Source organism: Poecile atricapillus, chromosome 3 (assembly GCF_030490865.1).
Source record: "Poecile atricapillus isolate bPoeAtr1 chromosome 3, bPoeAtr1.hap1, whole genome shotgun sequence".
Taxonomy (NCBI): Eukaryota; Metazoa; Chordata; class Aves; order Passeriformes; family Paridae; genus Poecile; species Poecile atricapillus.
This window is the reverse complement of record NC_081251.1, coordinates 45,288,502-45,309,750: the sequence shown is the minus strand read 5'-3', so window position 1 is coordinate 45,309,750 and position 21,249 is coordinate 45,288,502. Positions and strand designations below refer to the sequence as shown.

Sequence of the window (21,249 nt, the reverse complement as noted above, 5' to 3'; positions counted from 1 at the left end):
TCTGAGGAGGAGGGGTTTGACTATGCTAAGTGAACTGGTGTTACAACCTCACTATGATGCTCTTCCACAATGTAGTTGTGTATCACTAACAGCCAGCACTAAGTACCCTTTGATACCCTCACACTCTGCAAGTGTTAAAGAGCATATAAAGCTATTAAAGGCTGTTTATGTCTTGTGGAGCCAAAGTTGGAATACCACTCATGGTAGGCAGTCAACAGGTCTGTGACTTTAATTGGGAAAAGGATACCTATCTACCTGGCATAAGAAGCATCAATCTAGCTTCAACTAGCTAGTGAAAACTATGAAATCCTATAGAGAAAGGAATATTTACATAACTTATAACATCATTCCTAGATTAAAATAGCTCTGCTCTACAGATAGAATTAGGAACATGAAGTAGTACAAGTCTGTTGTAAGATGTGATCATAGACCACTTCCTTGAACACTAAAGGAAGGGTGAGCTGTAACATTGTGCTGTTTTGACCACTGGTGCAATGCAGGGGCTGGATGGCTGAACTGTAGTTCACAGGCAGTACTGCTGAAGTTGTCTTATATATGAGAAGGAAGTGAGCTAGAGAAGCTTCCTTAGTCGTCCAAATGTGACATGGAAACTGCCTATCCAGATGCTCTTGACAGCAGATTCCAGAACTCTAGTAGCAGCTTGCTCTAGTGTTCTTTCTATTTGGTAGCTATGTGTTGGCTTAGACTCAGCTCTGTTGCTTTTTTCCTTCTTACAATGCCTCTGTAAAGAGCATCCTACAAAGTTGCTGACAAAATTAGTAGCTTCTTTTAATTAAGACCATTAACCTCATTTATGGAGATCTGAATGTAAAAGACTGAACTGACAAGGCAGTGGTGACTGGCTGGATTACACATAGTACTAGTGGTTAGCTACACTGAAGAGGTAAGTGTTTGAATAATTGCTCTGAATAATTTAAATTTAGGTGGAAGGCTCATACTTAACTGAGACCGTGCTGATTCTCTCCAACCATTCTATTCACTAAACCAAGGGCCAAAACTGACAGTCCATTTGCAGCCCAGGGCTCTCACTTTTCAAGATTTTTTTGATAATGTAAATAATTTCCAGATTTCCCTCTCCTTGTTGAATCACCCCTAAAAGTTGAGTTATTCTTGAAAGGGGGGAAAGATTAAGTGTGTTGAAGTTTTATTATGTAGGTTTACATAGAGAGTAAGTTGTTATTTTTCTTTTTTCAAATGTTATTTTCTGAGAGAAGCTTCTTTCAGAAATCAAAGTAAATGCCACATCTTAAACTTGAAAGATGATGACACAATCAATATCATTTGCTATGAAAAAAACCAAAATATTTAAGCTGAAGAGGGAAAAGCTGCATGCTTGATGTCAAAGTATTCCTGTTTCCAAAGTGAGGACTTTGGAGCATTAGTCTCTTAGAATGACAGGGTGTTTGTATAGCACTCTGGGATCTCACCTGGCCTTCAGTCCTTCAAGGCTAGCTAGAGACCCTAATTCTGGTGTGGTGTACCTGGCTGTGCTTCAGTGCAATGTGCAGTAGTGGGAGCAAGACATAGTCTGAGATTAGCTGTGCCTAAACCATAGGGATCTGGGCACTGTTCCCAGTGAGTGTGCTCTGCAGCTGGGCCAGGTCTTGCAGGTAACAGGATGAGGTATGGGTGTTGTCCCATTGCCCTGCCTGCTTTGCCAGTACGCTCTGTTTTGTCCTCTAGCCTGGGTGATGTAGGGACTGGGACTACAGCAAACTGCAGGGTGTGATTGCCCTGTTGCCTAGCAGGGTGGATGCAGTTTGTGTTTATTGCTGCTCTGGGACAGCAGCATGAATCTTACTGAAATGAATGTTCTGTGATGGATTCTGTGCAGCACTGGGTTCTACTTCTCTAGCTCATAAACTGAATTGCCACGAAGTGGAGAACCACAATTGATTTTTCTGTCCTATCAGGCTCTTTTTAGTGTAAAGAGCAGAAAATTATTACAGGTGCAGGAAGAATGTTGCTTTCTTTCTAGGAGTGTGCTGTGCCCTGTAGTAAGTGCCTTTTTAAGTGCTCCAAGCTAGTTTGTATGGAAGATACTTTGAGGTCTCATAGCCTGTGACTCATCTTGTGTATTTAGGGTCTGTCTGTCTTGGAAAAGATAGAATGTGAGACCCAGCAGACTGCAAATGGAGGAGAGCTGGGGTTAAAATGTTGACCTCTGAAACATATGAGATTTTTGAGCTAGGAAGTCAACAGAGCTAGGATTTCACTTGTGGCCTGTATTCCTTGACACTGCAAACCAGTGAGCCACCAATACACACAGTATATTTCCACCTGTCATTTTAGCATGCATGGTTCTTCAGTTACTCATTGCCATGTGAGCAATACATTTCCCTCCTACTATTGCCAAGTTGTTCTGTTGATTTGGAGTTGTTTCCCTCTTTCTTTGGTGTGATTATGCAGTTAGACACATTAATAAAACCTCAGTCTTTTTTAATTGAAGCAGTGCTTTTATGCTCATCACCTTTTGTTAGCTGCACAGTTCACTGATATTAAAAATTGTAATAGCATGCAACAGAAGGCACATACTGGGGTAGACCTCTGATGCACTTGGTGTTGCATCCTAGCAAAAGCTACATGTCGCCTTCTTGAGAAAGAAACCTTGCAGCTGGTATTTATTTGGCTTACAGAAAATAGCTGTATGCAGGATCTCACAAGGCAGGATCACCTAAGCTACTCCTTTAATGTTTGTCTAACCTGTTTTTAAGAACCTCTGGTGATGGAAACTCCACAGGATCTAGGGCAATCCATTTTAGTAAAGAATATTTCTATTCCCTGTTAAGTAGGGGACAGTGGAAGAAGCTGATTAAGGACAACGGTTAAAAGAACAGTAGAAAGTAATTTAAATTCAATATATTTTTATTCTTTGTAAATACAATGAGTACAACTTTTTAACTTCACAAATCGGTTAATCCACTTTGTACAGGAAAAGTTTTACTCATTCTATGATAGTTCAAGTGCTGATCTTTCTCAGTGCTAGTTTCTAATAACAAATCAAATTTTGAAAAGTACAGCAGCTATCTTTAAATGGTTTTTTTTCTACATTTTTCGTACATCAAATAAGCAGCTTATAACGTTCTTGTGTGTGAGAGGGTGTAGGCGAACAAGGCTTCAAAATTAGAACCTGGAGATTTCTAAAAAGGCATTGGAGACTTTTGGAAATAGTTAGCATTGTATCAGTCAACAGCCTTTATTTCTTTGAAATAAAATTTCTTCCATGGATTTTTTTATAGTCATTTCATTTCTCTGCACATTTAATCGACAAAGAGTTTGGCCACCGTTGCCTTTGGTTTCAGCACTGTGCCAACGGGACAGCCAGCAGATCACTGAAGCGGTCATCTCCATTGTATTTGGTTTTGCTGTTTTAGTCTTCCTTTCTTGTGTTGTCTCTTTTCAGGTGTGTGTGTGTGAATATATGTCTGTGTGTGTGGAAGAAGAAGGAGGGAAGGTCGGGGAGGAAATGTATAAAGCTCTTCTGTCTTTGAGATGTTAACTGAACAAATTGTGGTGACATCCGCGTCAAAGATCACCAGTTCATTTTGTAGGAAGAATGGAGCTGCCGTCATAAGCTACCTTTTAATCAGTTCTGAAGGCCACTTCATGATGTATTATAGCAGAAGCAATGTTTTGGTAACTTGATCTCAAATGTTGCCTATCATATTAAAAACACTTTCCCAACATAGGCTACTTTTAAAACAATTCTGAAGGCCACCACATCTTGTGTTACAACAGAAGCCAAGTTTGGTCACCCGGTTCCAAATACTGAACAACCTAAAGTACCTTCTTTCACATTTTGTCTCAGATCTGCCAGTTAAATGAGAGAATAGCAGAGTCTTTGTTAACTATGACTGGCATATGAATTGCCTCCATCCTGTAGTAACAGGAATAGCAGCCAAATTCCAACCACTTTCACTTTTTCTATAGAACAAAGCATTCTCTCCATGATCTAAATCACTCTGTTCAGAGCAGCAGAATCATATCTACTGGGGTATTTTTTTGTCAATGAGTTTAAGGACTAAACATTCCCAGGCTTATGCTTCCTGTAGATTTTGTTAGTTGAGGCTTATTCTCCATAGATAGAAGTTCTTCTCAGACTGTCCATCCTGATTGTTTATTTTAAGGTAATTTATATGTCACTGGATTTGTACATATCTGAAAGCAGTCTTGTGATTGGTACATTCCCAATGGTCTTTTTGAAAAACACTTCTTCTATTGTAGATGGACTAATTGAACGTAAAGCTGGTAAAAGCAATAGAAGTTTTCCAAAACGACAGGGTTGCGTGGGGTACCTGGAGACAGAGAGAAAAAGAATTTCATTGAAATTTTAAAGTATTTTTTCAAAGGAAGAACTTTATTTTATAGAAAAAGACCAATATTTACTGAATTGCACAGGTGGTGCTACCTGTGTGTCCCTGTTTGAGACAAATTTCAGAGGAAACCCCATAACCTCTACCTAAGTGCAGTCTGCAAGGTCTATAATGACTCAGAATCTGGATACTTGTGTCCCCCCAGGACACTGTGCCAAAACCCTGTGTTCTGTACTAGTGTGAGCAAGAAGGTTGACTCCAAGGAAAACTCTCTGGGACAGTCAGCAGAATATAGGACAAGGTTTCTGAGTTTTGTTTAGCTCCTTTGTTCATTCCCCTACAGCAGTAGCAATACAAAAACTGGACCTGCTCTGATGTGCCCCTCACACAGCAATGTTCTCAGTGCAGTTCAGGGAAGAGCTTGACTTGCAGTAACTACCCTGTTTTTTGAAGTACACCTTAAGACTAGCTGGATTGTCATGGTAATCACTTTACCCCCTTTTGATTAGCAGATATATTGAATACCAATTGACATTTGTAAGGAAAGTTTTTGTTAAAGAACTATGTTTTTCCCCAGGTAATGTGTTTGTGTATAGGATGTTTTCCATCCTTTCTCCCAGCTTTCGGAGCCAGAACAGCATAAGATGTGTATTTCTAACTGTGTTTATGCTGTCTTTATAACAGTGATTCTCAAACTTCTGGTTACAGAAGTTTTCTCCCTAAATCTTTTATCCCTAAAGAGAAGTGTAGTGTTTGGAGAAACATGCTGCTTCTCCAGATTGCCCTCCCTTGCATCATGTTGAGAGTGACTCCGCTGGGATCAAAGGGCTGATACTGCAGTGACATTGGCAGGAGGGTAAATTCAAGCCTAAGGATGAAACACACAAGCTGAAAGCCCTCTCACAATGGAGTCTGAGTCAGTGGACTGCACTTTTCCTTTGTAAGGAATTGTTTACAAAGGGTATTGTTTACAGTATACAACGGCTAGCACAGTATCTAAATACTTCCAGCAACACAGAAATGCTGTGGAAATGTTGTTCTCTTGGAAGGGACGCTGTGGCTATGTATTCTTCCCTGGCTTCTCTCTGCAACAGGCCCTATCTCACTTAAGGACTCCAGAGAGCAATCTTCACGGAAAAGGCCTTCCTTAAGAACAGGAAGAGACTGCTATGCAGCAGTTACTCTTTTTGCTCTGAAGCAGCCATAACTGGATGGAATTTGCATTTTTACTTCCATCCCCAGTGCTGGCTATTCCCTGTAGACTAATAGAAGTGCTTCATAGACTGCTGCCATCTAATCTCTGATACTGATAGGACTTCTGCCTGACAGGCAATCAAAGCTTCAGAGGGAAAAAAATGGTATAAAAGTTCCTCTTCCACTGCTCCATCTCTGTTTTAGTCTCATGGACCTCCACTGCAACTAAAGGACTTTGCTCTGGCACCACAATGTGATTCACAAATTCATTTGAGCACAGACTGTAGGCAGCATCTTGGAAGAGCCACTTAAGTTCCTTATGTCCTGATTTCTGTATCTGCGAAATGGAGGAGATTATATGGGAACTGGAGATTCCCATAGTGGGTGAAAGGCGCTCATACTGCTCTGAGACATAATTTTTTGAGCATCACTTTTAGTGGTATTTGATTGAGTAAAATGTAGAGGAAAATTTAGGCCTCTGAGCTGAAAAGTATTGCATAGCTGGTATCACTTCCCAGAGGAGGACCTTTCCTTTTAACACTTTTCTATTTGTTTAAAAACACTGAGGTGCTGGAGCACACCCAAAGAGGAGCAACAAAGCTGGTAAGGGTCTAGAGCAACAGCTAAGGGAGTTGGGGTTATTCCATCTGAAGAAAAAGAGGGCAGGGGGAGGCTTTATCACTCTCTACCTGAAATGAAATCGTAGTGATGTGGGTTTTGGTCGCTGCTCCCAGTCACAAGCAATAAGACAAGAGGAAATGGCCTCAAGTTGCACCAACGGAGATTTAGTTTGAATATTAGGAAAAATATCTTTCCCAAAAAGGTTGTCAAGCATTGGAACAAGCTGCACAGGGAAGTGGTGGATGTATTTAAAACACATGTAGATGTATCCCTGGATGTATTTAAAACACATGTAGATGTAGCACTTGGGAACATGATTTAATGATGGACTTGACAGAGTTAATGGGTGAACTGGATGATTTTGAGGATCCTTTCCAACATTTTCTGTGGTTCTATTTCATCAGGAAATGCCAAATCCCAGCAGGCTGACAGCCAATCTATAATCTCCATAGCAGCCTGGTCCCCACTTCAGTCTGTGCAAATGCCGCCTTCCGTGCAACGAGAGGAGGATGTTACCCCTACACCTGCCAGAAGCATTGACAGGAGACACCACTGACCTGGTATGAATGTAGCTGTTCAGGGTGAGCTGGGCTTCGTCTTGAAGGGCTGCTATGGCAGCAGCATTTCGGAAACTCCTCAGTTCAGAACCACTGTGTGTGGGCACTGGAAAGCAGATCAGTTACTAGTTCAGCTTGACTCTTGGGTGGATCAAAACAGTTCAGCTAGTGCTATCAATGGAAATTAAATGTTCCTATTAGTTCCCCAGCACTCCACTGTCAGCCCTTTCAAAATGCAGCAATGACTATTGGAATTCAATGTTGGAAAACCTACTGAGTGATACAAAGCTATGCCTGGTTTAAAACATCATTTTCACTTTAAAGCAGCAACCTCATAGTTATCAGCCCAGACAAATGAGAGATCCTTTCTGCTTACCAGCTTTAAAAGTGACAATGCATTTGAGACAGGCAAATTCAGTAGCATCTAGCCGAAGTTGTCTAAATCTAGCCACAACCTCCTGTAAAGCCTGTATTTCTGAAATAATTTTATTCAGCTTCTGAGAATCTGTATTGTCACCGTTCATGCCTGAAACAGAAACAGATGAAATAAATAATATTAAAGGCATTTGCTTTATTTTATATTGATTTCTGACAAAATCCTCTGTATCAATGTCCTCTCTATTGTCACACTTGTCTATCTGGTTCCATGTAAACTGACTATATTGTATGAAAGTTAATATAAAATCTTCTCTTGGATGATAACAAACACAGTAATTTGCATTTAAATGACAATTCAAGCAGTCATGAATACAACAAAACAACATTATTTGCATTTAAATATAGATTTATAAATGACAGGTATGCTCTATTGTTCAGTAGGAATTTGTTATTCTTTACATGTTGTTCTTTTTTCAGTAATGTATTTTTATGGTAATTTTTGTAACAAAGTCATTAAATTGTGCAATTCTTACCAGATACAGCCAGTAGAGTGTTAGCATCAACTGGAATGGCCCATTGTGCTATTCCTAGAACAAACAGTTCTCTCCAAGCATCTTCCAAAAGCATCAGCTGTCATACAATAGATGTACAATATAACATAGTGTATAATTTATAGATTTATAAACAATTTAAATATGTAAATTTCTGTTATTTTAAAAACTACTTTAAATGCCTGTCATGGTATTTCCCCCACAGCATTCATTAACTCTTCTCTTAGCCTTTTGAGAAGGTGTCTAGAAATAAGTCTATGCATTGTAGAAAAACACTGAGGGTTGGCTCGCTGTGCACCGTGTTGTGGACCGAAAGGGAAGAGAAAGAGAGTGAGAACTCTTTTTCCCAGAGCATTTGCTCACAACATGAACACACTTGCTTTCTCAGCATGGTATGGGTTCTCTTCTCCTCCCCCTCAGCACTTATGCAGCTGTTCTAGGACAGGTTGGATGAGTGCTTTCTGCTTGCTCTCTGGGGATTACACTCCTTTCCATCAGGAAGGGAGAATTTTGTGAAGAAAAGCCTGGATAACATCCTGCATCGGTGTAGGGAGCAGTGCTTTAGAGCACACATCTTATAACCCCTTTCTTACTAAGCCAGTCTCTAGATATGTCAAGCACAGCATCTGGACACACGAACAATTTCTCAGTGTCACATACATGTTTTTCTGCTTTTTTGCTTAAAATCACACAGAAATTCCAGGCACTAAGAGCTGTTTCCTTTCAGAGATGCAAATATCCAGGCACCTACACTGACAACATTGCTAGTTCTCTGCAGCTTTTGCACATTGCATGGCTGTATGGAGGATGTGTTTTTCTCTGTTTTCTCTGAGGCAATGCTTGTGATTTCCCTGAAGAGGCAGTGGTGCATCTGAAGAGGAGACAAGGCTTCTGGAAATGCAGACTGTCAAAGCCAGAACAGACATCTATACATCTAGATTGTTAGCCCAGACCAACTCTGAAGAGAGGTTTGGAGGACCTCTGGTTCAGCTGAAGTTCATAGCCAAAAGGGATGTGGTGGTGCGTACATGTTGCTGGGACCTTGTGTCACACAATAGGGTGGGAGAGGTTTGAAGGGGTGAGAGCTGTAGTGGGCTCAGAAGGTATCTTCCAGCTGCAGCTCCATGCAGTAAAAGCAGATTGCCCAAAACTCAAGCAAAAAAAAAATGAAGCCACCAAACCAAACCCCAGAACCTGCAATCATTAATATTGCTATGGTCCCTGAAACTATCAGCAGCTTAGCTTCTTAGGAAAAGAGGAAGGAGGGTATTTTAAGTATGTAAAGAGTCAGTAAAGAAGAACAAAGTAAAAAAAGATGCTGTACGAAGTTAATAATGATATCCTTGGAATCAGATATGTGAAAACGGTAGGTGTTACAGAAAGCATCAGTAAAAGAAAATCCTTCATCTATGTGCAAACTCTTAACAATATTGCTGTTCAGGACAGTGCTACCAGTTGCCAGCCACTGGGACATGAACCAATGGACAGAAACTGCACAGGAAATTCCACCTGAATATGAGGATAAACTTTACTGTGCACCAAGCACTGGAACAGGTTACCCAAAGTGATTGTGTGGAGTCTCCTTCACTGGAGATATTCAAGAACTGCCTGGACATAGTCCTGTGCCATGTGCTCTGGGATGACCCTGCTTGAGCAGGGAGGTCGGACCAGATGTAATCCCTTCCAACCTGACCCCTCCTGTGATTCCATGATTGCAAGTTTTAAACCACCCTGTTCCAATCTGAATGGAAGGAAGAATTCTCAGTCTCTGCTCTCAACTTTTCACTGCAGGGTTATGTCCATTTTATGCCTTTCTGCCCTGTGTGCTTTGCAGAATTTCTCCATAATCTAAGGAAATCGTGACAGGAAGGTACTCGTGTCTCTGCATGCAGTTGCTGTTTGGAACATTTACATTGGATTTTACAGTACCAAAACCTGCCCAGATTATTGCCTGAAATGGAGATGGGGAGGGGTTGCTGTGTCTAGAGTGTGGTGCCCATCTCAACTTTCTTCTGAGAGCAGATGAATCTACTCTTAAGTTTCCTAACCACTGCAGTCTGCAAACCCAGTCCCTCCTCTGGATAATCCCACCTGATGGATGCACAGGTGTCTGTGTGACATAGGAAATGATTTGCCAGCCTTTCATTTGCTTTTGTAAAACTTTTTTTGTCATTCATTCATGCAGATACAATGGTAATGAATGCTGGTTCCTGGAAGATATAAATTTCATATTTTCTTTCCCACTGAGTCTTTAAAGTTAGAAGACTTTAGAAATAAGAGACTATTCCAATAGCTAACCCTTTCTTCATGCCTATGCATAAGTCTGTAAAACCACCAATTAAAATAATTCATGCTGAAGTCATACTCAGCCCTCCTTCTTCAAAGAATCAACGAACACCAGGCTTTCTGAATAACTGGTTTTGCTTCTTAACCAACCCCATCCTTAGTGTGATCTTTTGTTGGTGACCTGCATTGGGCCAACCTGTCTCACAGATAACGTGGGCAGGTGCAGGCCAGCAGAACTAGAAGCATGACATTTTTTGTTGTGTGGTTTCTGGTTATGATGGACTTATCTGTATGAATGTAGGGAAGGGACACAACCTCTGTTTTACCAGAGGTACGCAGTGCAGCAATGCTCAGACTTGTGTTTTATCAGCAAATTGGTTTCTATTTATTTCCCTGCCTTCAAGATAAAACCGCCTCAGAGTCCTGAAATTACAGTGCACTTGCCTTTTCAGAAGAACACAAAAAAAAAAGCAAAATCCAGGAAGAGATTTTAGTCTCTCCTCAGCCAGATGTCAGGGATACCAAAAGAGAAATGCAGACATTTACAGCTGGGCCATTGTCAAATTAAATAAAGCAATAGCAATGTTATAAAAATCAACTGTATGATTATTCATGAAATAAGGTGATTAAAATCAGAATTATTTCTTCTCCAGCTCTCCTAAGTATGACAGAGGAATCATGCAGAACGACACAAATCAAAGCTTTTGAGCTGAGCAGCTCTGAGTTTTGAGGAAGCTGACTTGCAATGAGGTACAGCAAGTGAGAGTGATATTAAGGCTGAGTTCCTAAAGTTATTCTCTAAGATTAGTCCCTGCTATGAAAGTGAAAGAGGTAGTGGGTCATTTAATGGGAGCACTGTAGTGTCTATGGTAGATAAACAGGCCCTGCTGTTTGAGGCATACTTGGTCACATGCCATGGGGATTTCCCCTGCTCCCACATCCGGCTGCCTCCTCCTCCTCCGCACACTAGCAGAGATGATGGTGTGGGAAATGCCTCCCTATTATGTCAGCTAAACCCTTTGCCTAGGGAGCCTCCTGTGGACATCACTGGTCTAGAGATGGACTCAGTCTCCTCCTGTGTGCTGGGGCTGCTGCTGGAGCAGCGCACCTGCTTCTCGCCCCTGGCACTTGAGCCTGTTTCTTTGGTTGCTCACTGTGACAGACCCAGTGCTCTGCAGGACTAGTGGCAGCAGAAGACAGGATTAGAGAGCAGCAGGATGCCACACTGGGATTGTTGCCTTCCTACTGGCATGTGTGACCTTCCTGGCCCTGTCCCATCACTCCTCTCACCCTCACTGTGTAGCAGGACTGCAGGTGGAGCTGAGCAGCATTCCTCTTTGTCTAATTTCACAACAAGGATTTCAAAACATAGGTTTGGTGCTAGAAAATGAGCAATTTTATACCTTAGCTTTATAACATATTGTGACCATCATTATTTACCTTTAGATTGAAATCACTATTAGTTTCCTAGTAAGCTCTTTTCTTTTAGTTCAAAATACATATTTGCATATCAGCTGTAACACTTGTAATGTGCTTCTGGGGAGAGGAACTAGTTTCTCTGACAACTGCTATGTAACATCTATCTATGGCACAGTTTTTCTAGTTACCATTTTGGTAAATTAGCTCAATCATATCAAAGTATTAGATGTCTTTTTTGATTGGAGCTTCGTGTAGATTTCCACCCTGCCATTTTACAATTATCTGATTACTTTTTTAAAAATTGGTGCATTATACAGAGCACACTGAGTTCTCATCAAGAATCAAGTCATTAAGAAATTGTTTCATCTTGTATGGTTCACCTATGATTGACTTGAGGCAAAGGCAAATTATCATAGAGGAAAACAAAACATATTAGGGAAGATTTTAATTAATGGTAAAAAATATTGGGGGGTGGCCAAATACTGCTTCCACCATATTGACGTAATTGTAAGCCAAGGTGAATAAGGAAAAATGTTGGCTGTTTAAACAGTTGAGAGGAGAAAAGAAGAGGAGGAGTAGGAGAAAGGAAGAGGAGAATGAGGGGACTGGGAGGAGGAGGAGGAAGAACTGGTAAAGAATGAGAAGGAGGAGAACTGGTCTTCAGAAACAACAGTTTCTCAGTCATATCCTGAGACCATAAACTGAGCTAAGCATTTCTCATCCCAAAATAGCAAAATAAGATAGTATTCCCCATTTTATGGAAGGAAAAATTGTCCTACAAGTAGAAAAGCAGTTTGGGCATGCTACATTTGGTCTGCAGTGTAGTGATTTCTCCTCTAGCACTTGTCCTTCTATAAATTTGTTTTATGTTATATTTCTTTTTCCTGGCTTGATTTTCACTTGTTTCATGAGATAAAAGTTGGAGGAAAGCTGTTTCTAGATCACTGCCTGGTTTTCAGGGACAGACTGAAGCTCTGCACTGAACTTCAGGGCTGCTGAAGTCCATTACGGATTTCATGGTCTAGGGCTGGAAGTTCGGGACCCAATGTGAAGTCTGAGCCTTCTTTAACAGGCAGGCCAGGCCGATGCCACTCCTGCTGCCAGTGCCTTACCTGGTCTTGTAATGACAAGGTGGAGAAGGCTGGGACACTTTTGGCCCACTTGATGCTCATGAACAGAAGTCTGGCTGCTGACTCACAGACGGATTCAGTGGCCACTTCGTAGAGATACATAGGGGTACCATTGACTTCATGTGGATACTAATGTCAAAGAGAAAATAAAGCCATTTCATGCCATGTCACCAAGGCAGCCTGGTCTTCCTCCCCCCTACATTCAGCGTTCCTGCTCATGCCCAATACAGAATGTGCACTCTCGTGTTCTGCAAGCAGAGGGCATTGCTTGCAGTGGGTTCACTCCAGACTGCTCCTTGCTGCTCATCCATGTGGATGAACTGTACTAGTTCAGAGCAGGAAGTTGAAAGGAGAATGAAATTATTACATCAGGGGGGAAAAAGTGTACCAAAATTTTGTGTCATGCTTTACTCTGTTACACAATAGCACACCGCTTGATAGCAGAGTTAGAAGAATAAAAATTTGATTAACAACATGTAGTTTGTAACCTTTCTTCAGAAGCTGATTTGGCATTCCAGCACTGCTCAGCAAAGCAGTAAATATTAATTTAGCCTAAACCTTCATCTTGTTCCCTGACTGCAACAGGTTGTTAATAGATTCATAGAACTAGGCATAACTATCTAGAGGCTGTGTAGGGTTTGAATGGAGTTGTTTTCATGCGTGTGCTACATATTCTTGTCAAATAATTTCTGATTCAACATTTTTCAAAATTACCACTTAAAACTGTATGTTGTGACCATGTTTACGAAGGGTTCTGCCAAGCTACCTGCCAACTCTGAAAATGCACAACTATTTAAGCACTTTCTTAAATAGTTCTGCATTTTCAGAACTCGTAAGTAGCTTGGCAGAACCCATCATAAATGCTAAACAACGTTTTGCAAATGGGCTAGTGAAAAACACAGCCTTGCAGCTAATTCTGTGCAGTTGAGGCCACAGCAGTGCTTGCACAGGGCTGCTTAGGAAATGTCACAACCAAGAAGTGCAGAGAGCCAGCTTAGCCAAGTGTGGGGTTTGTGTCTGTGGGGACAAGCTGCAGGCTTTGGTCAGTACATAAAGTACTTTCTGAACTATACCACTGTGGAGATTGGCATTTCTCTGAAGAAAACTCATTCACAGGGACTGCATTCCTTGTGAAACAAGGTTTAAAACTGACTTGTGGATGGGCTCCATCCCATTTCTGCATCCATGAAGGTATAAGAATGTATGAGAGACAGGGTTTGTATGGAGCAGGTTACCCTCTGGTCCTGCTGCACACACCTTCTCCAGAAGGCATTGCACCTCGTATCCTCACAGCTTTTAGGGATGTAACAAAAGTCCCCACCACAACCCACAAAGTTTCAAACCTTGCTGTTTGCCATGTCTACCCCAGAGGAAGGAAGGAGCCGACAGGTTGCAGGCGCCTCAGCAGCAAGGTTTGCAGCCCGCTGGGGGCCAGGGCAGTGGCTGACCTTAGGGGTGGGCTGTGCCAGGCCCACCAGAGCCTGTCTCTCCGGGGTGCCGGTGACAGCGGCCAGCTCCAGGCCATGGGGCTCCAGCTGGGAGACGGCGGTGAAGAAGGCGGGTGCCGGCAGGGCGGCAGCAGGAAAGTGCGGGGCTCCGCCGCTCTCCTCCTTGTGCCCGCGGAAATAGAGAGCCACCTGTTTCCGTATCGTCGACGTCCGGGGGCCCCGCTCGTGTTGCACGGCTGCGGGGCATCAAAGAGAGGCGAGGGGGTCACCTCGGGCATCCGCACTGGGTGTCCCGCACTGCTCGACCGGGCTTTCCTCCCTCGCTGCAATTTTCTGAGGCCAGCCCTGTGCCCCACCCCGCCCGAGAGGTTTGGGGAGAAGTGTCTGAGGGCTGCCGCAGGATGGGAGGGTCATTAGTGGCCGAGCCAAGGAGACACCGGAGTGACACTGCGCTCCTCGGTTCAGAGCAGCTCCCTCCTGCCTCCCGGCCACCCCAGCCCCGGGAGAGGGGGGAGCAGGTACCATCTTTGTTCATGTTGACCTCCAAGCACTTCTTCAGCCGGCAGGCTCGGCACTGGTTCCTGTGCGTCTTGTCCACCGGGCAACCTCCCTGCAACACAGCCAGCCGTCGGGCCGGGGGCAGCAGCGCGCCCACCCCGCCGGCCCCGGCCTCTGGCCCCTCGGAGGGGCGGCCCCTGCGTGTGCCGGGCCGGGCCGGACCGGGCCAGGTGCTCGGCCCCGGGACAGGGCGGGCCGGGCGGGGCGGGCCGGGGCCGCCTTCAGCACCCGAGACAGCGACGGCGGCGCCGCCCCCTCGGGGCTCCCCGGTACACCGCGCATCCCTCCGCGTTCCCAGGCTCGCATCCCCGCGGGGACGCTCCGGCAGTGGGAAGGAGAGCGGCCGGAGCAGGAAGGGGAAAAGCGGGGCTGCCTCCGCCTGGGCGAGGGCACGACACGCCGGCGTGTAAACCCACGGTTGTCCATCCCCTGGCTGTGCTGAGGCTTCCCGGGAGGCCGCCCCTCTCTGTCCTCCCATAGCCAGGCGGTGTGCTGGCTGTGCCCTCCCCACGTCCGCATCCCTCCTTCTCCCTGCGCATCTCCCCCATTCTCTCCGGTGGGCTGCGGCTGGGGGAAGTGCCAGGGGGAGGCGGGCTGGGGCACCCAGGGCCCGGCCTCGGGCCGGCACCCCCTGGGAAAGGGAGGGTGAGGCTGCGTGGCTGCTGCATCTCGCTGCGGGTGTCTCTGATGCTGGGGAGAGGGCAATGCGGGCCCCTGGGGAAATGCAGGGTAGGGAGTGCAGGCGGCGAGGGGGCTAGGCTGCGGCTGGTACCTGATTTCCTGATTTGCAAACATAGGTCCTATTCCTCCTGATGCTCCGCTTGAAAAATCCCGAGCACCCATCGCAGGCGTAAACCCCATAGTGCTTCCCGGAGCTGCGGTCCCCACACACTTTGCAAGGGATGTCTAAAATGCGACCTGAAAGCAGAGAAGCGAAAGAGGGAGAGAGAGAGAGCGCTCAGCAATCTGACCTCCGGAGGGATTAGCCCCAGAGCCGCAGTACAAGCAAATAATGAAGTGATTTTATAGCCAACTTTCTTTTCCTTGAGCAAGTGTCAGTTTTCTACAATGAGCATTATTCATGCCCCGCTAAGTTTATTTGGATCTTCTATAATCGCCAAGACCCATTTTGGAAGGGAAGATTACAGCAGCGGGAGCGGCAGTCTTGCCTGCTAGATGTGAGGATGAGGGGGGAGGGGAGGGAATTCGGGGGGTTTGGTGAGGGGGGGATATGTGTTTCCCTCGCTTTCTGGCGCTCGGCAAACAGAGGATAGCACTTTCCCTGGGCAGGAGAGCATTCAGGAGACCGATGCACATAATAAACCAAACCAAAACAAAATAAAATGACTGGGAAGCTAAGTAACCTCCTCTCCCCACTAGCTACCCTTGCGAAAGGGGGTTGATTTCCGCCGCAGAGAAGGCGTGCTATTTTCTTCACCCCAAAACCTGCAGCAAAACTTTCCGTCTCCGTTTTGTACACGGAGGAGTCAGTGGACCTGTGAGCCTGGCGGGCGGGCAGTGCTGCTCCGTCCCGCTCCGCTCCGCCTCGCCCGCAGCCCCCGCTCCGCCGGGCGCTGCTTTCGCACCGGCTTTGACTAGAATTGCAAATGCTCTCAGGGAGATGTAAAAACTCGTACACAGACTACTGCAGCCCGGTTCAAGAAACCCGCCAAAATCCCGCTCAGCTTCTGCCTTTTCTCCGGTTTTTTCCTTTTTTTCCTTTTTTTCCTTTTTTCTTTTTCTTTTTCTTTTTCTTTTTCTTTTTCTTTTTCTTTTTCTTTTTCTTTTTCTTTTTCTTTTTCTTTTTCTTTTTCTTTTTCTTTTTCTTTTTCTTTTTCTTTTTCTTTTTCCTTTTTTAGTTTACTTTCTTCTTATTGTCATTTTTCTCTTCCTTTTCTTTGTTTACTTTCTCTTTTTCCTTTTATTTTTCTTTTCTTTTTCTTTTAGTTTTTCTTTTCCTTGTTTGTTTTTTTCTTATTTTCTTTCCTTTCCTTATTTTCTTTTTATTTTTTCTTTTTTTCTCCTCTTAGTTTTTCTTTTTCTTCTCTTCTCTTCTCTTCTCTTCTCTTCTCTTCTCTTCTCTTCTCTTCTCTTCTCTTCTCTTCTCTTCTCTTCTCTTCTCTTCTCTTCTCTTCTCTTCTCTTCTCTTCTCTTCTCTTCTCTTCTCTTCTCTTCTCTTCTCTTCTCTTCTCTTCTCTTCTCTTCTCTTCTCTTCTCTTCTCTTCTCTTCTCTTCTCTTCTCTTCTCTTCTCTTCTCCTCTCCTCTCCTCTCCTCTCCTCTCCTCTCCTCTCCTCTCCTCTCCTCTCCTCTCCTCTCCTCTCCTCTCCTCTCCTCTCCTCTCCTCTCCTCTCCTCTCCTCTCCTCTCCTCTCCTCTCCTCTCCTCTCCTCTCCTCTCCTCTCCTCTCCTCTCCTCTCCTCTCCTCTCCTCTCCTCTCCTCTCCTCTCCTCTCCTCTCCTCTCCTCTCCTCTCCTCTCCTCTCCTCTCCTCTCCTCTCCTCTCCTCTCCTCTCCTCTCTTCTTTTTTTCCCTCTACCTCAAGCAGCCTTATTCCCTCCTACCATAACTTAAGTTAGAAATTCAGTCCCTCTCACCAAACCTTGATCTCCAAACTCTAATGGAGGGCTCTCGGGGCTACTATATTTGTTTAGAAGTTGTTCAGGGAGAGCCCCGGCTACGGGTGGGTGAGGATGAAGGCTGGAGAGGGAAAAGCGGCGGCGTGCGGAGCGGTGCTGGGGGGCGGGAGGGGGGCAATGGAAACAGGCCGCAGGGGCTCCTCTCGCTCCCTAGAGAATTTAGGAGTCCGAGATACTTTCAGACATGTCTGCGCTAAGGCTCTAAGACAATGCCTGCTGGCAGACAATAGGGACATTAGATAAAGTGTTAACTTAATGATTTTGCCCATTGAAACTCGTTTGACTGCCTCCAATGAGCACAAGCTGCCAGCTTCTCCCCTAAATGAAACCCGACAGCTGCTATACACAACACGGCGAGAGGGACGGGGATTAGGTTAGGGACTGCGAGAGGGAGGGGTGGCGGAGGGAGGGAAGGTGGGAGGGGGGGAGAGAGGTTAAAGAATAGAAAACTTTTGCGCAATTAATAAGGAGCGCAGCTGAAGTATGCCCCCCCCGCACCACTGCCTGCGAGCAAACCTCGGCTTTGGAGCTGCAGGTAGGCGCCCGTGAGGAGGGCTGAGGCCAAGGCACGGTTTCTGGGAGTGTGTAATTACAAGCCCTCCTTGCCACCTGCCTATTGGGGCACCAGTGACCCGTCAAAAAGTGTAGCATGGGAATTCGGATATCGCACAATGCAAACGGGGGAAAGCGCCCGACTTCCCTCTCCAGTCCTTAGCATCCACGGGGAGAGAGAGGATCCACACACACGCACACAAAGGAGGAGGAGGAGGAGGGGCAGGCTGGGGGTGGGGGGAGAGACACTGGAGCGGTACGTGCAGCGGTGGTGCATCCCGGTGCCGGGCCCGGCACTGCTGCCCCCGCGCACCCTGTCCCACCGCCGCTCCCGGCGCCAAAGGCCCCGTCCGCTCCCCTTCCCTTCGCTGGTGCAGCCGGGCCCGCAGTGTGACCGCCACCTTCCCGGGACACCGCAGCCACCGGGTCCCCGCTTCCCCGGCCGGCCTTAGCTGCGGGGCGGCCGGCTCTGCTCTGCCGGCGCTGAAGCCGGCCAGTGGAGACGGAAAAAACTTGTGCTAGTTTTCCCCACACAGATTTTAAGCTTGGGACCCGCTTTAAAAAAAAAAAAGAAAAAAAAAAAAAAAGAAAAAAAAATCCTATGGACTATGTATGTACATATCCACACCATGCATGTAAACATATGGCCCATATATTCCTTACACGTCCCCGTATTCCTGCTGTAAATCGCGAGCACCTGGAGCACCTCACCAAACGCACATAACCACGTTTCCAGTGGCCGGAGCAGCGTGGCCGCTCTGCTCAGCTCCGTGGCCCCCGGCGAGGCGGAGGACCGGGATGGGGGCACGGCGGAGGGAGCGGCTGGAGCCCCCCGCGTCGCGCCTTTGCGGGGCCGCCCCGTCCCGCCGCGCTCTGCCCACCCCCCTCCATCCCCCCAAACTCCCAGCCCTGCCCCGCGGGGGCTGTTATGAGAAAACTTTCGTGCAGGACAAAATATGAAATAAGTAGACGGGTAAGAGGCAGGGCGGGGGGTGGGAAGGGAAAAATGTAAGCTTGACACGGGGTCATGCGATAACTGATTAACTCTGTTTAAAAGCGCTCCGGTTCCCCGAGGTACCGCTTCGTCTCAGAAGTTTTAGCGCTAAGAAAATGGGATTTCTGTTCAGCAGGGAAACCGTTTTGAACATCCCACGACAGGGGGTCCTTGGGGGCTTTTTTTGTGTGCCATAATTGCTTAAAGGATATATGGCAGCCCCGATTACTGTAATTACCATCAGAGGCTGTTGAAAGAAGTTAGTCTGGGCTCAGGGGACGGCGGGATGGGGTCTTGTTACCACCCAGGCAGACATGGCAGCTGACATCGCCGGGCGCCCACCGGCGGGCAGAAAAGCCAAGACGCAGCCCCCTTGCCCGGGAGCCCCTCAGGACCCCCGGGACGAGCGCCCAGGGCCCGGGACAGCTGGTCGGGCTTTTGCATGCGCTGCAGAGGCCGGCTGGGCTCGGGCCCCGGCGCTGAGCAGACCCAGCCTGTCCCCATCCCCGTGGGTTTGACTGAGTCGGGCGTGGGGGTCCCTTTCGGGAGGTCCCCAGGGGTCAGGGGGTCATCAGTGAAAGCAGCGGCGGTGGCCGGGGGTCGCTCAGCGCCCTGGGGCCGGAGGCGCGATCCAGCCTGGCGGGTTTTCACCTCCGCGAAATGTCTCCGGCAGAAGCTCCGCCGCCCTTTGGGGACGACACTCCCCGGTCCTTCCCGACCTTTCCTGATCACTCAGAAACCTTCCAGGAGCCCCGACAACGTCCCGGAGCAGCTGCCCACGGGCCCGATCCCGCTCCGGCTGCCTCACACTTCCCGGGCAACCTAGGGAGCACAGCCGGCCGGAGCAGCCCCGGCCGCCGCTGGCTTTTTAGCCCCCATCCCCTTCGCCGGTTACTACCTTAGTACCTCCACTACATTTTTATTTTCTCCCTCGCGGGGCCGGGGCAAAAAGACGCCGCACTCAGCCCCACGGAGGAAGGGGACAAACCAGCGGCGCCGAGGCGGCCGCAGCTCGGCCGCAGCTCCGGGGCTCCGCGCCGCCCGCCTCCTCCACGCGTGCCCTCCGCGCCTCGGCCCCCGACTGCCCCCCGGCCCTCCCTCCCTCCTCCCAGGCTTCCCGGCCCCCGCGGACAAAGGGCGGACTCGGGTCAAAATAATGGAAGGCAGCGGCGAGGAGAAGGCCGCGGGGCTGGCGGGGGGTGGCCGGTGGCAGGTACCGCTGCGGTCCCTCCCGGCTTTGCCTCCCTTGGCCGCCGCTCCGCAACCCCGGGAGCCTGTCGGAGCGCAGAGGAAATAGCTGTCCTATCCATCACTTGTCAGACATTAAATTGGATTGGGTATTTTTTCCCCCTTTGTTACTGACTCCGTCCATATTACAAACTCCGAAAGTCCCGTTGGGATTATACGAATTGAGCCATTCTGTAAGAGCGGTTAGTCATGCTTTAAATTCCCCAGTTATGAGGTGCATGGATTTAGGATTAAGGAAAATGTGACTTTTAAGTTGTTTCTGCTTTCCTCGTTGCAGGATTATTTGTTGTAACTGGGAATGGTGTGCAAAGTATTGCATTTAAATCCTCCTTCGACTGAGTTGCTTACGCGATTCCGTGTAATTGAGCGACCGGAGTTTCAAACTCTTAAAAAGAAATTATTATGTCGCAGAAGATTGCATAAAGTCCGTGAGAAAACCAGCACGTTTCAACGCCGAAATGCCTTTTAAAACCAAACCTTCTCCCCTCCGCCCCAGCATCGGAGACCCGCAAGCAGCCGACGGCGTCCCGGCGGGACCAGCCCCCTCCCCGCCGCCGGCGGAGCCGCCTTCCCGGGAGCTCGCTGCCCACGGGCTTCTGCCCCGGTTCCCAGCGCGGAAAGCCGGGGCACGCAGCTGGAAAGCGGCTTTCCGTAAGCCCCAGGCCCAAACTGCATCGGGGCAACTCCGAGCCTATATATTCGTTGCCACTCCGGTTGGAAATATACACTTCTTTTTCAATTGGGCGCGGGGTGTGGGGGGGTGCAAACCCAAGCCACAACCCCCCCTCCCCTTCCTCTCCCTCCCCTCCACCTCCCGCCCCCCAGGCCAGGCTGCAGCCGGCCTCGGAAAGGCTGCTCGAAGCCTCCACCGCGTTATTACCCACTTGTTGATCCCGCCGGCTTGCTCATGCTCGAAGCCCCCGTGAGTGGTTAAACTCGGGGCGAAGTGTCGGCTCCGGGGCGAGGCGGTGCGGCCCCCCCGGGGCCCCCCTGCTCCGCGGGGCAGGTGCCTCCCTTGGGTGCTCACTGCTGGCTCCGCCGCGGGGGCCGGCACATCCTCGCCGCAGCCCCGCTCCCCCAGCGATGTCCTCCCGAGGGACGGGGACACGCTGCGGGGACGAGGAAAGGGGGGCGGGGGGGGGGGAAATTAAAAAAAAAAAGAAAGAAAAGTGGAGCAAAATTTAAAAAAAAAAAAAAAACAAAGAAAAAGAATAAAAAACAACGAAGTGACCCAAAGTCGGCGGCCGCCGGCTGCCCCTCTGCGAGTAGATGCTCTCGGGACCCTGGGAGGGTTCTGGGGGTGCGACTGTGCTCGCCACCGCGCTCCTGGAAGGCAAGCGAGAG

General features: G+C 47.5%; 1 protein-coding gene across 1 annotated transcript; it reads right to left on the bottom strand.

The window, feature by feature from the left end:
• Positions 1 to 90: 90 nt before the first annotated feature.
• NR2E1 (nuclear receptor subfamily 2 group E member 1) lies at positions 91 to 20,814 on the bottom strand. The gene is made up of 9 exons (XM_058835136.1): positions 20,790 to 20,814; positions 15,249 to 15,394; positions 14,441 to 14,528; positions 13,919 to 14,154; positions 12,453 to 12,599; positions 7,618 to 7,714; positions 7,083 to 7,232; positions 6,707 to 6,812; positions 91 to 4,316 (listed from the first exon to the last, which is right to left on the bottom strand). The coding sequence occupies exons 1-9, from the start codon at positions 20,812 to 20,814 to the stop codon at positions 4,154 to 4,156; spliced, it is 1,158 nt and encodes a 385-aa protein (XP_058691119.1). The 3' UTR covers positions 91 to 4,153.
• Positions 20,815 to 21,249: the final 435 nt, after the last annotated feature.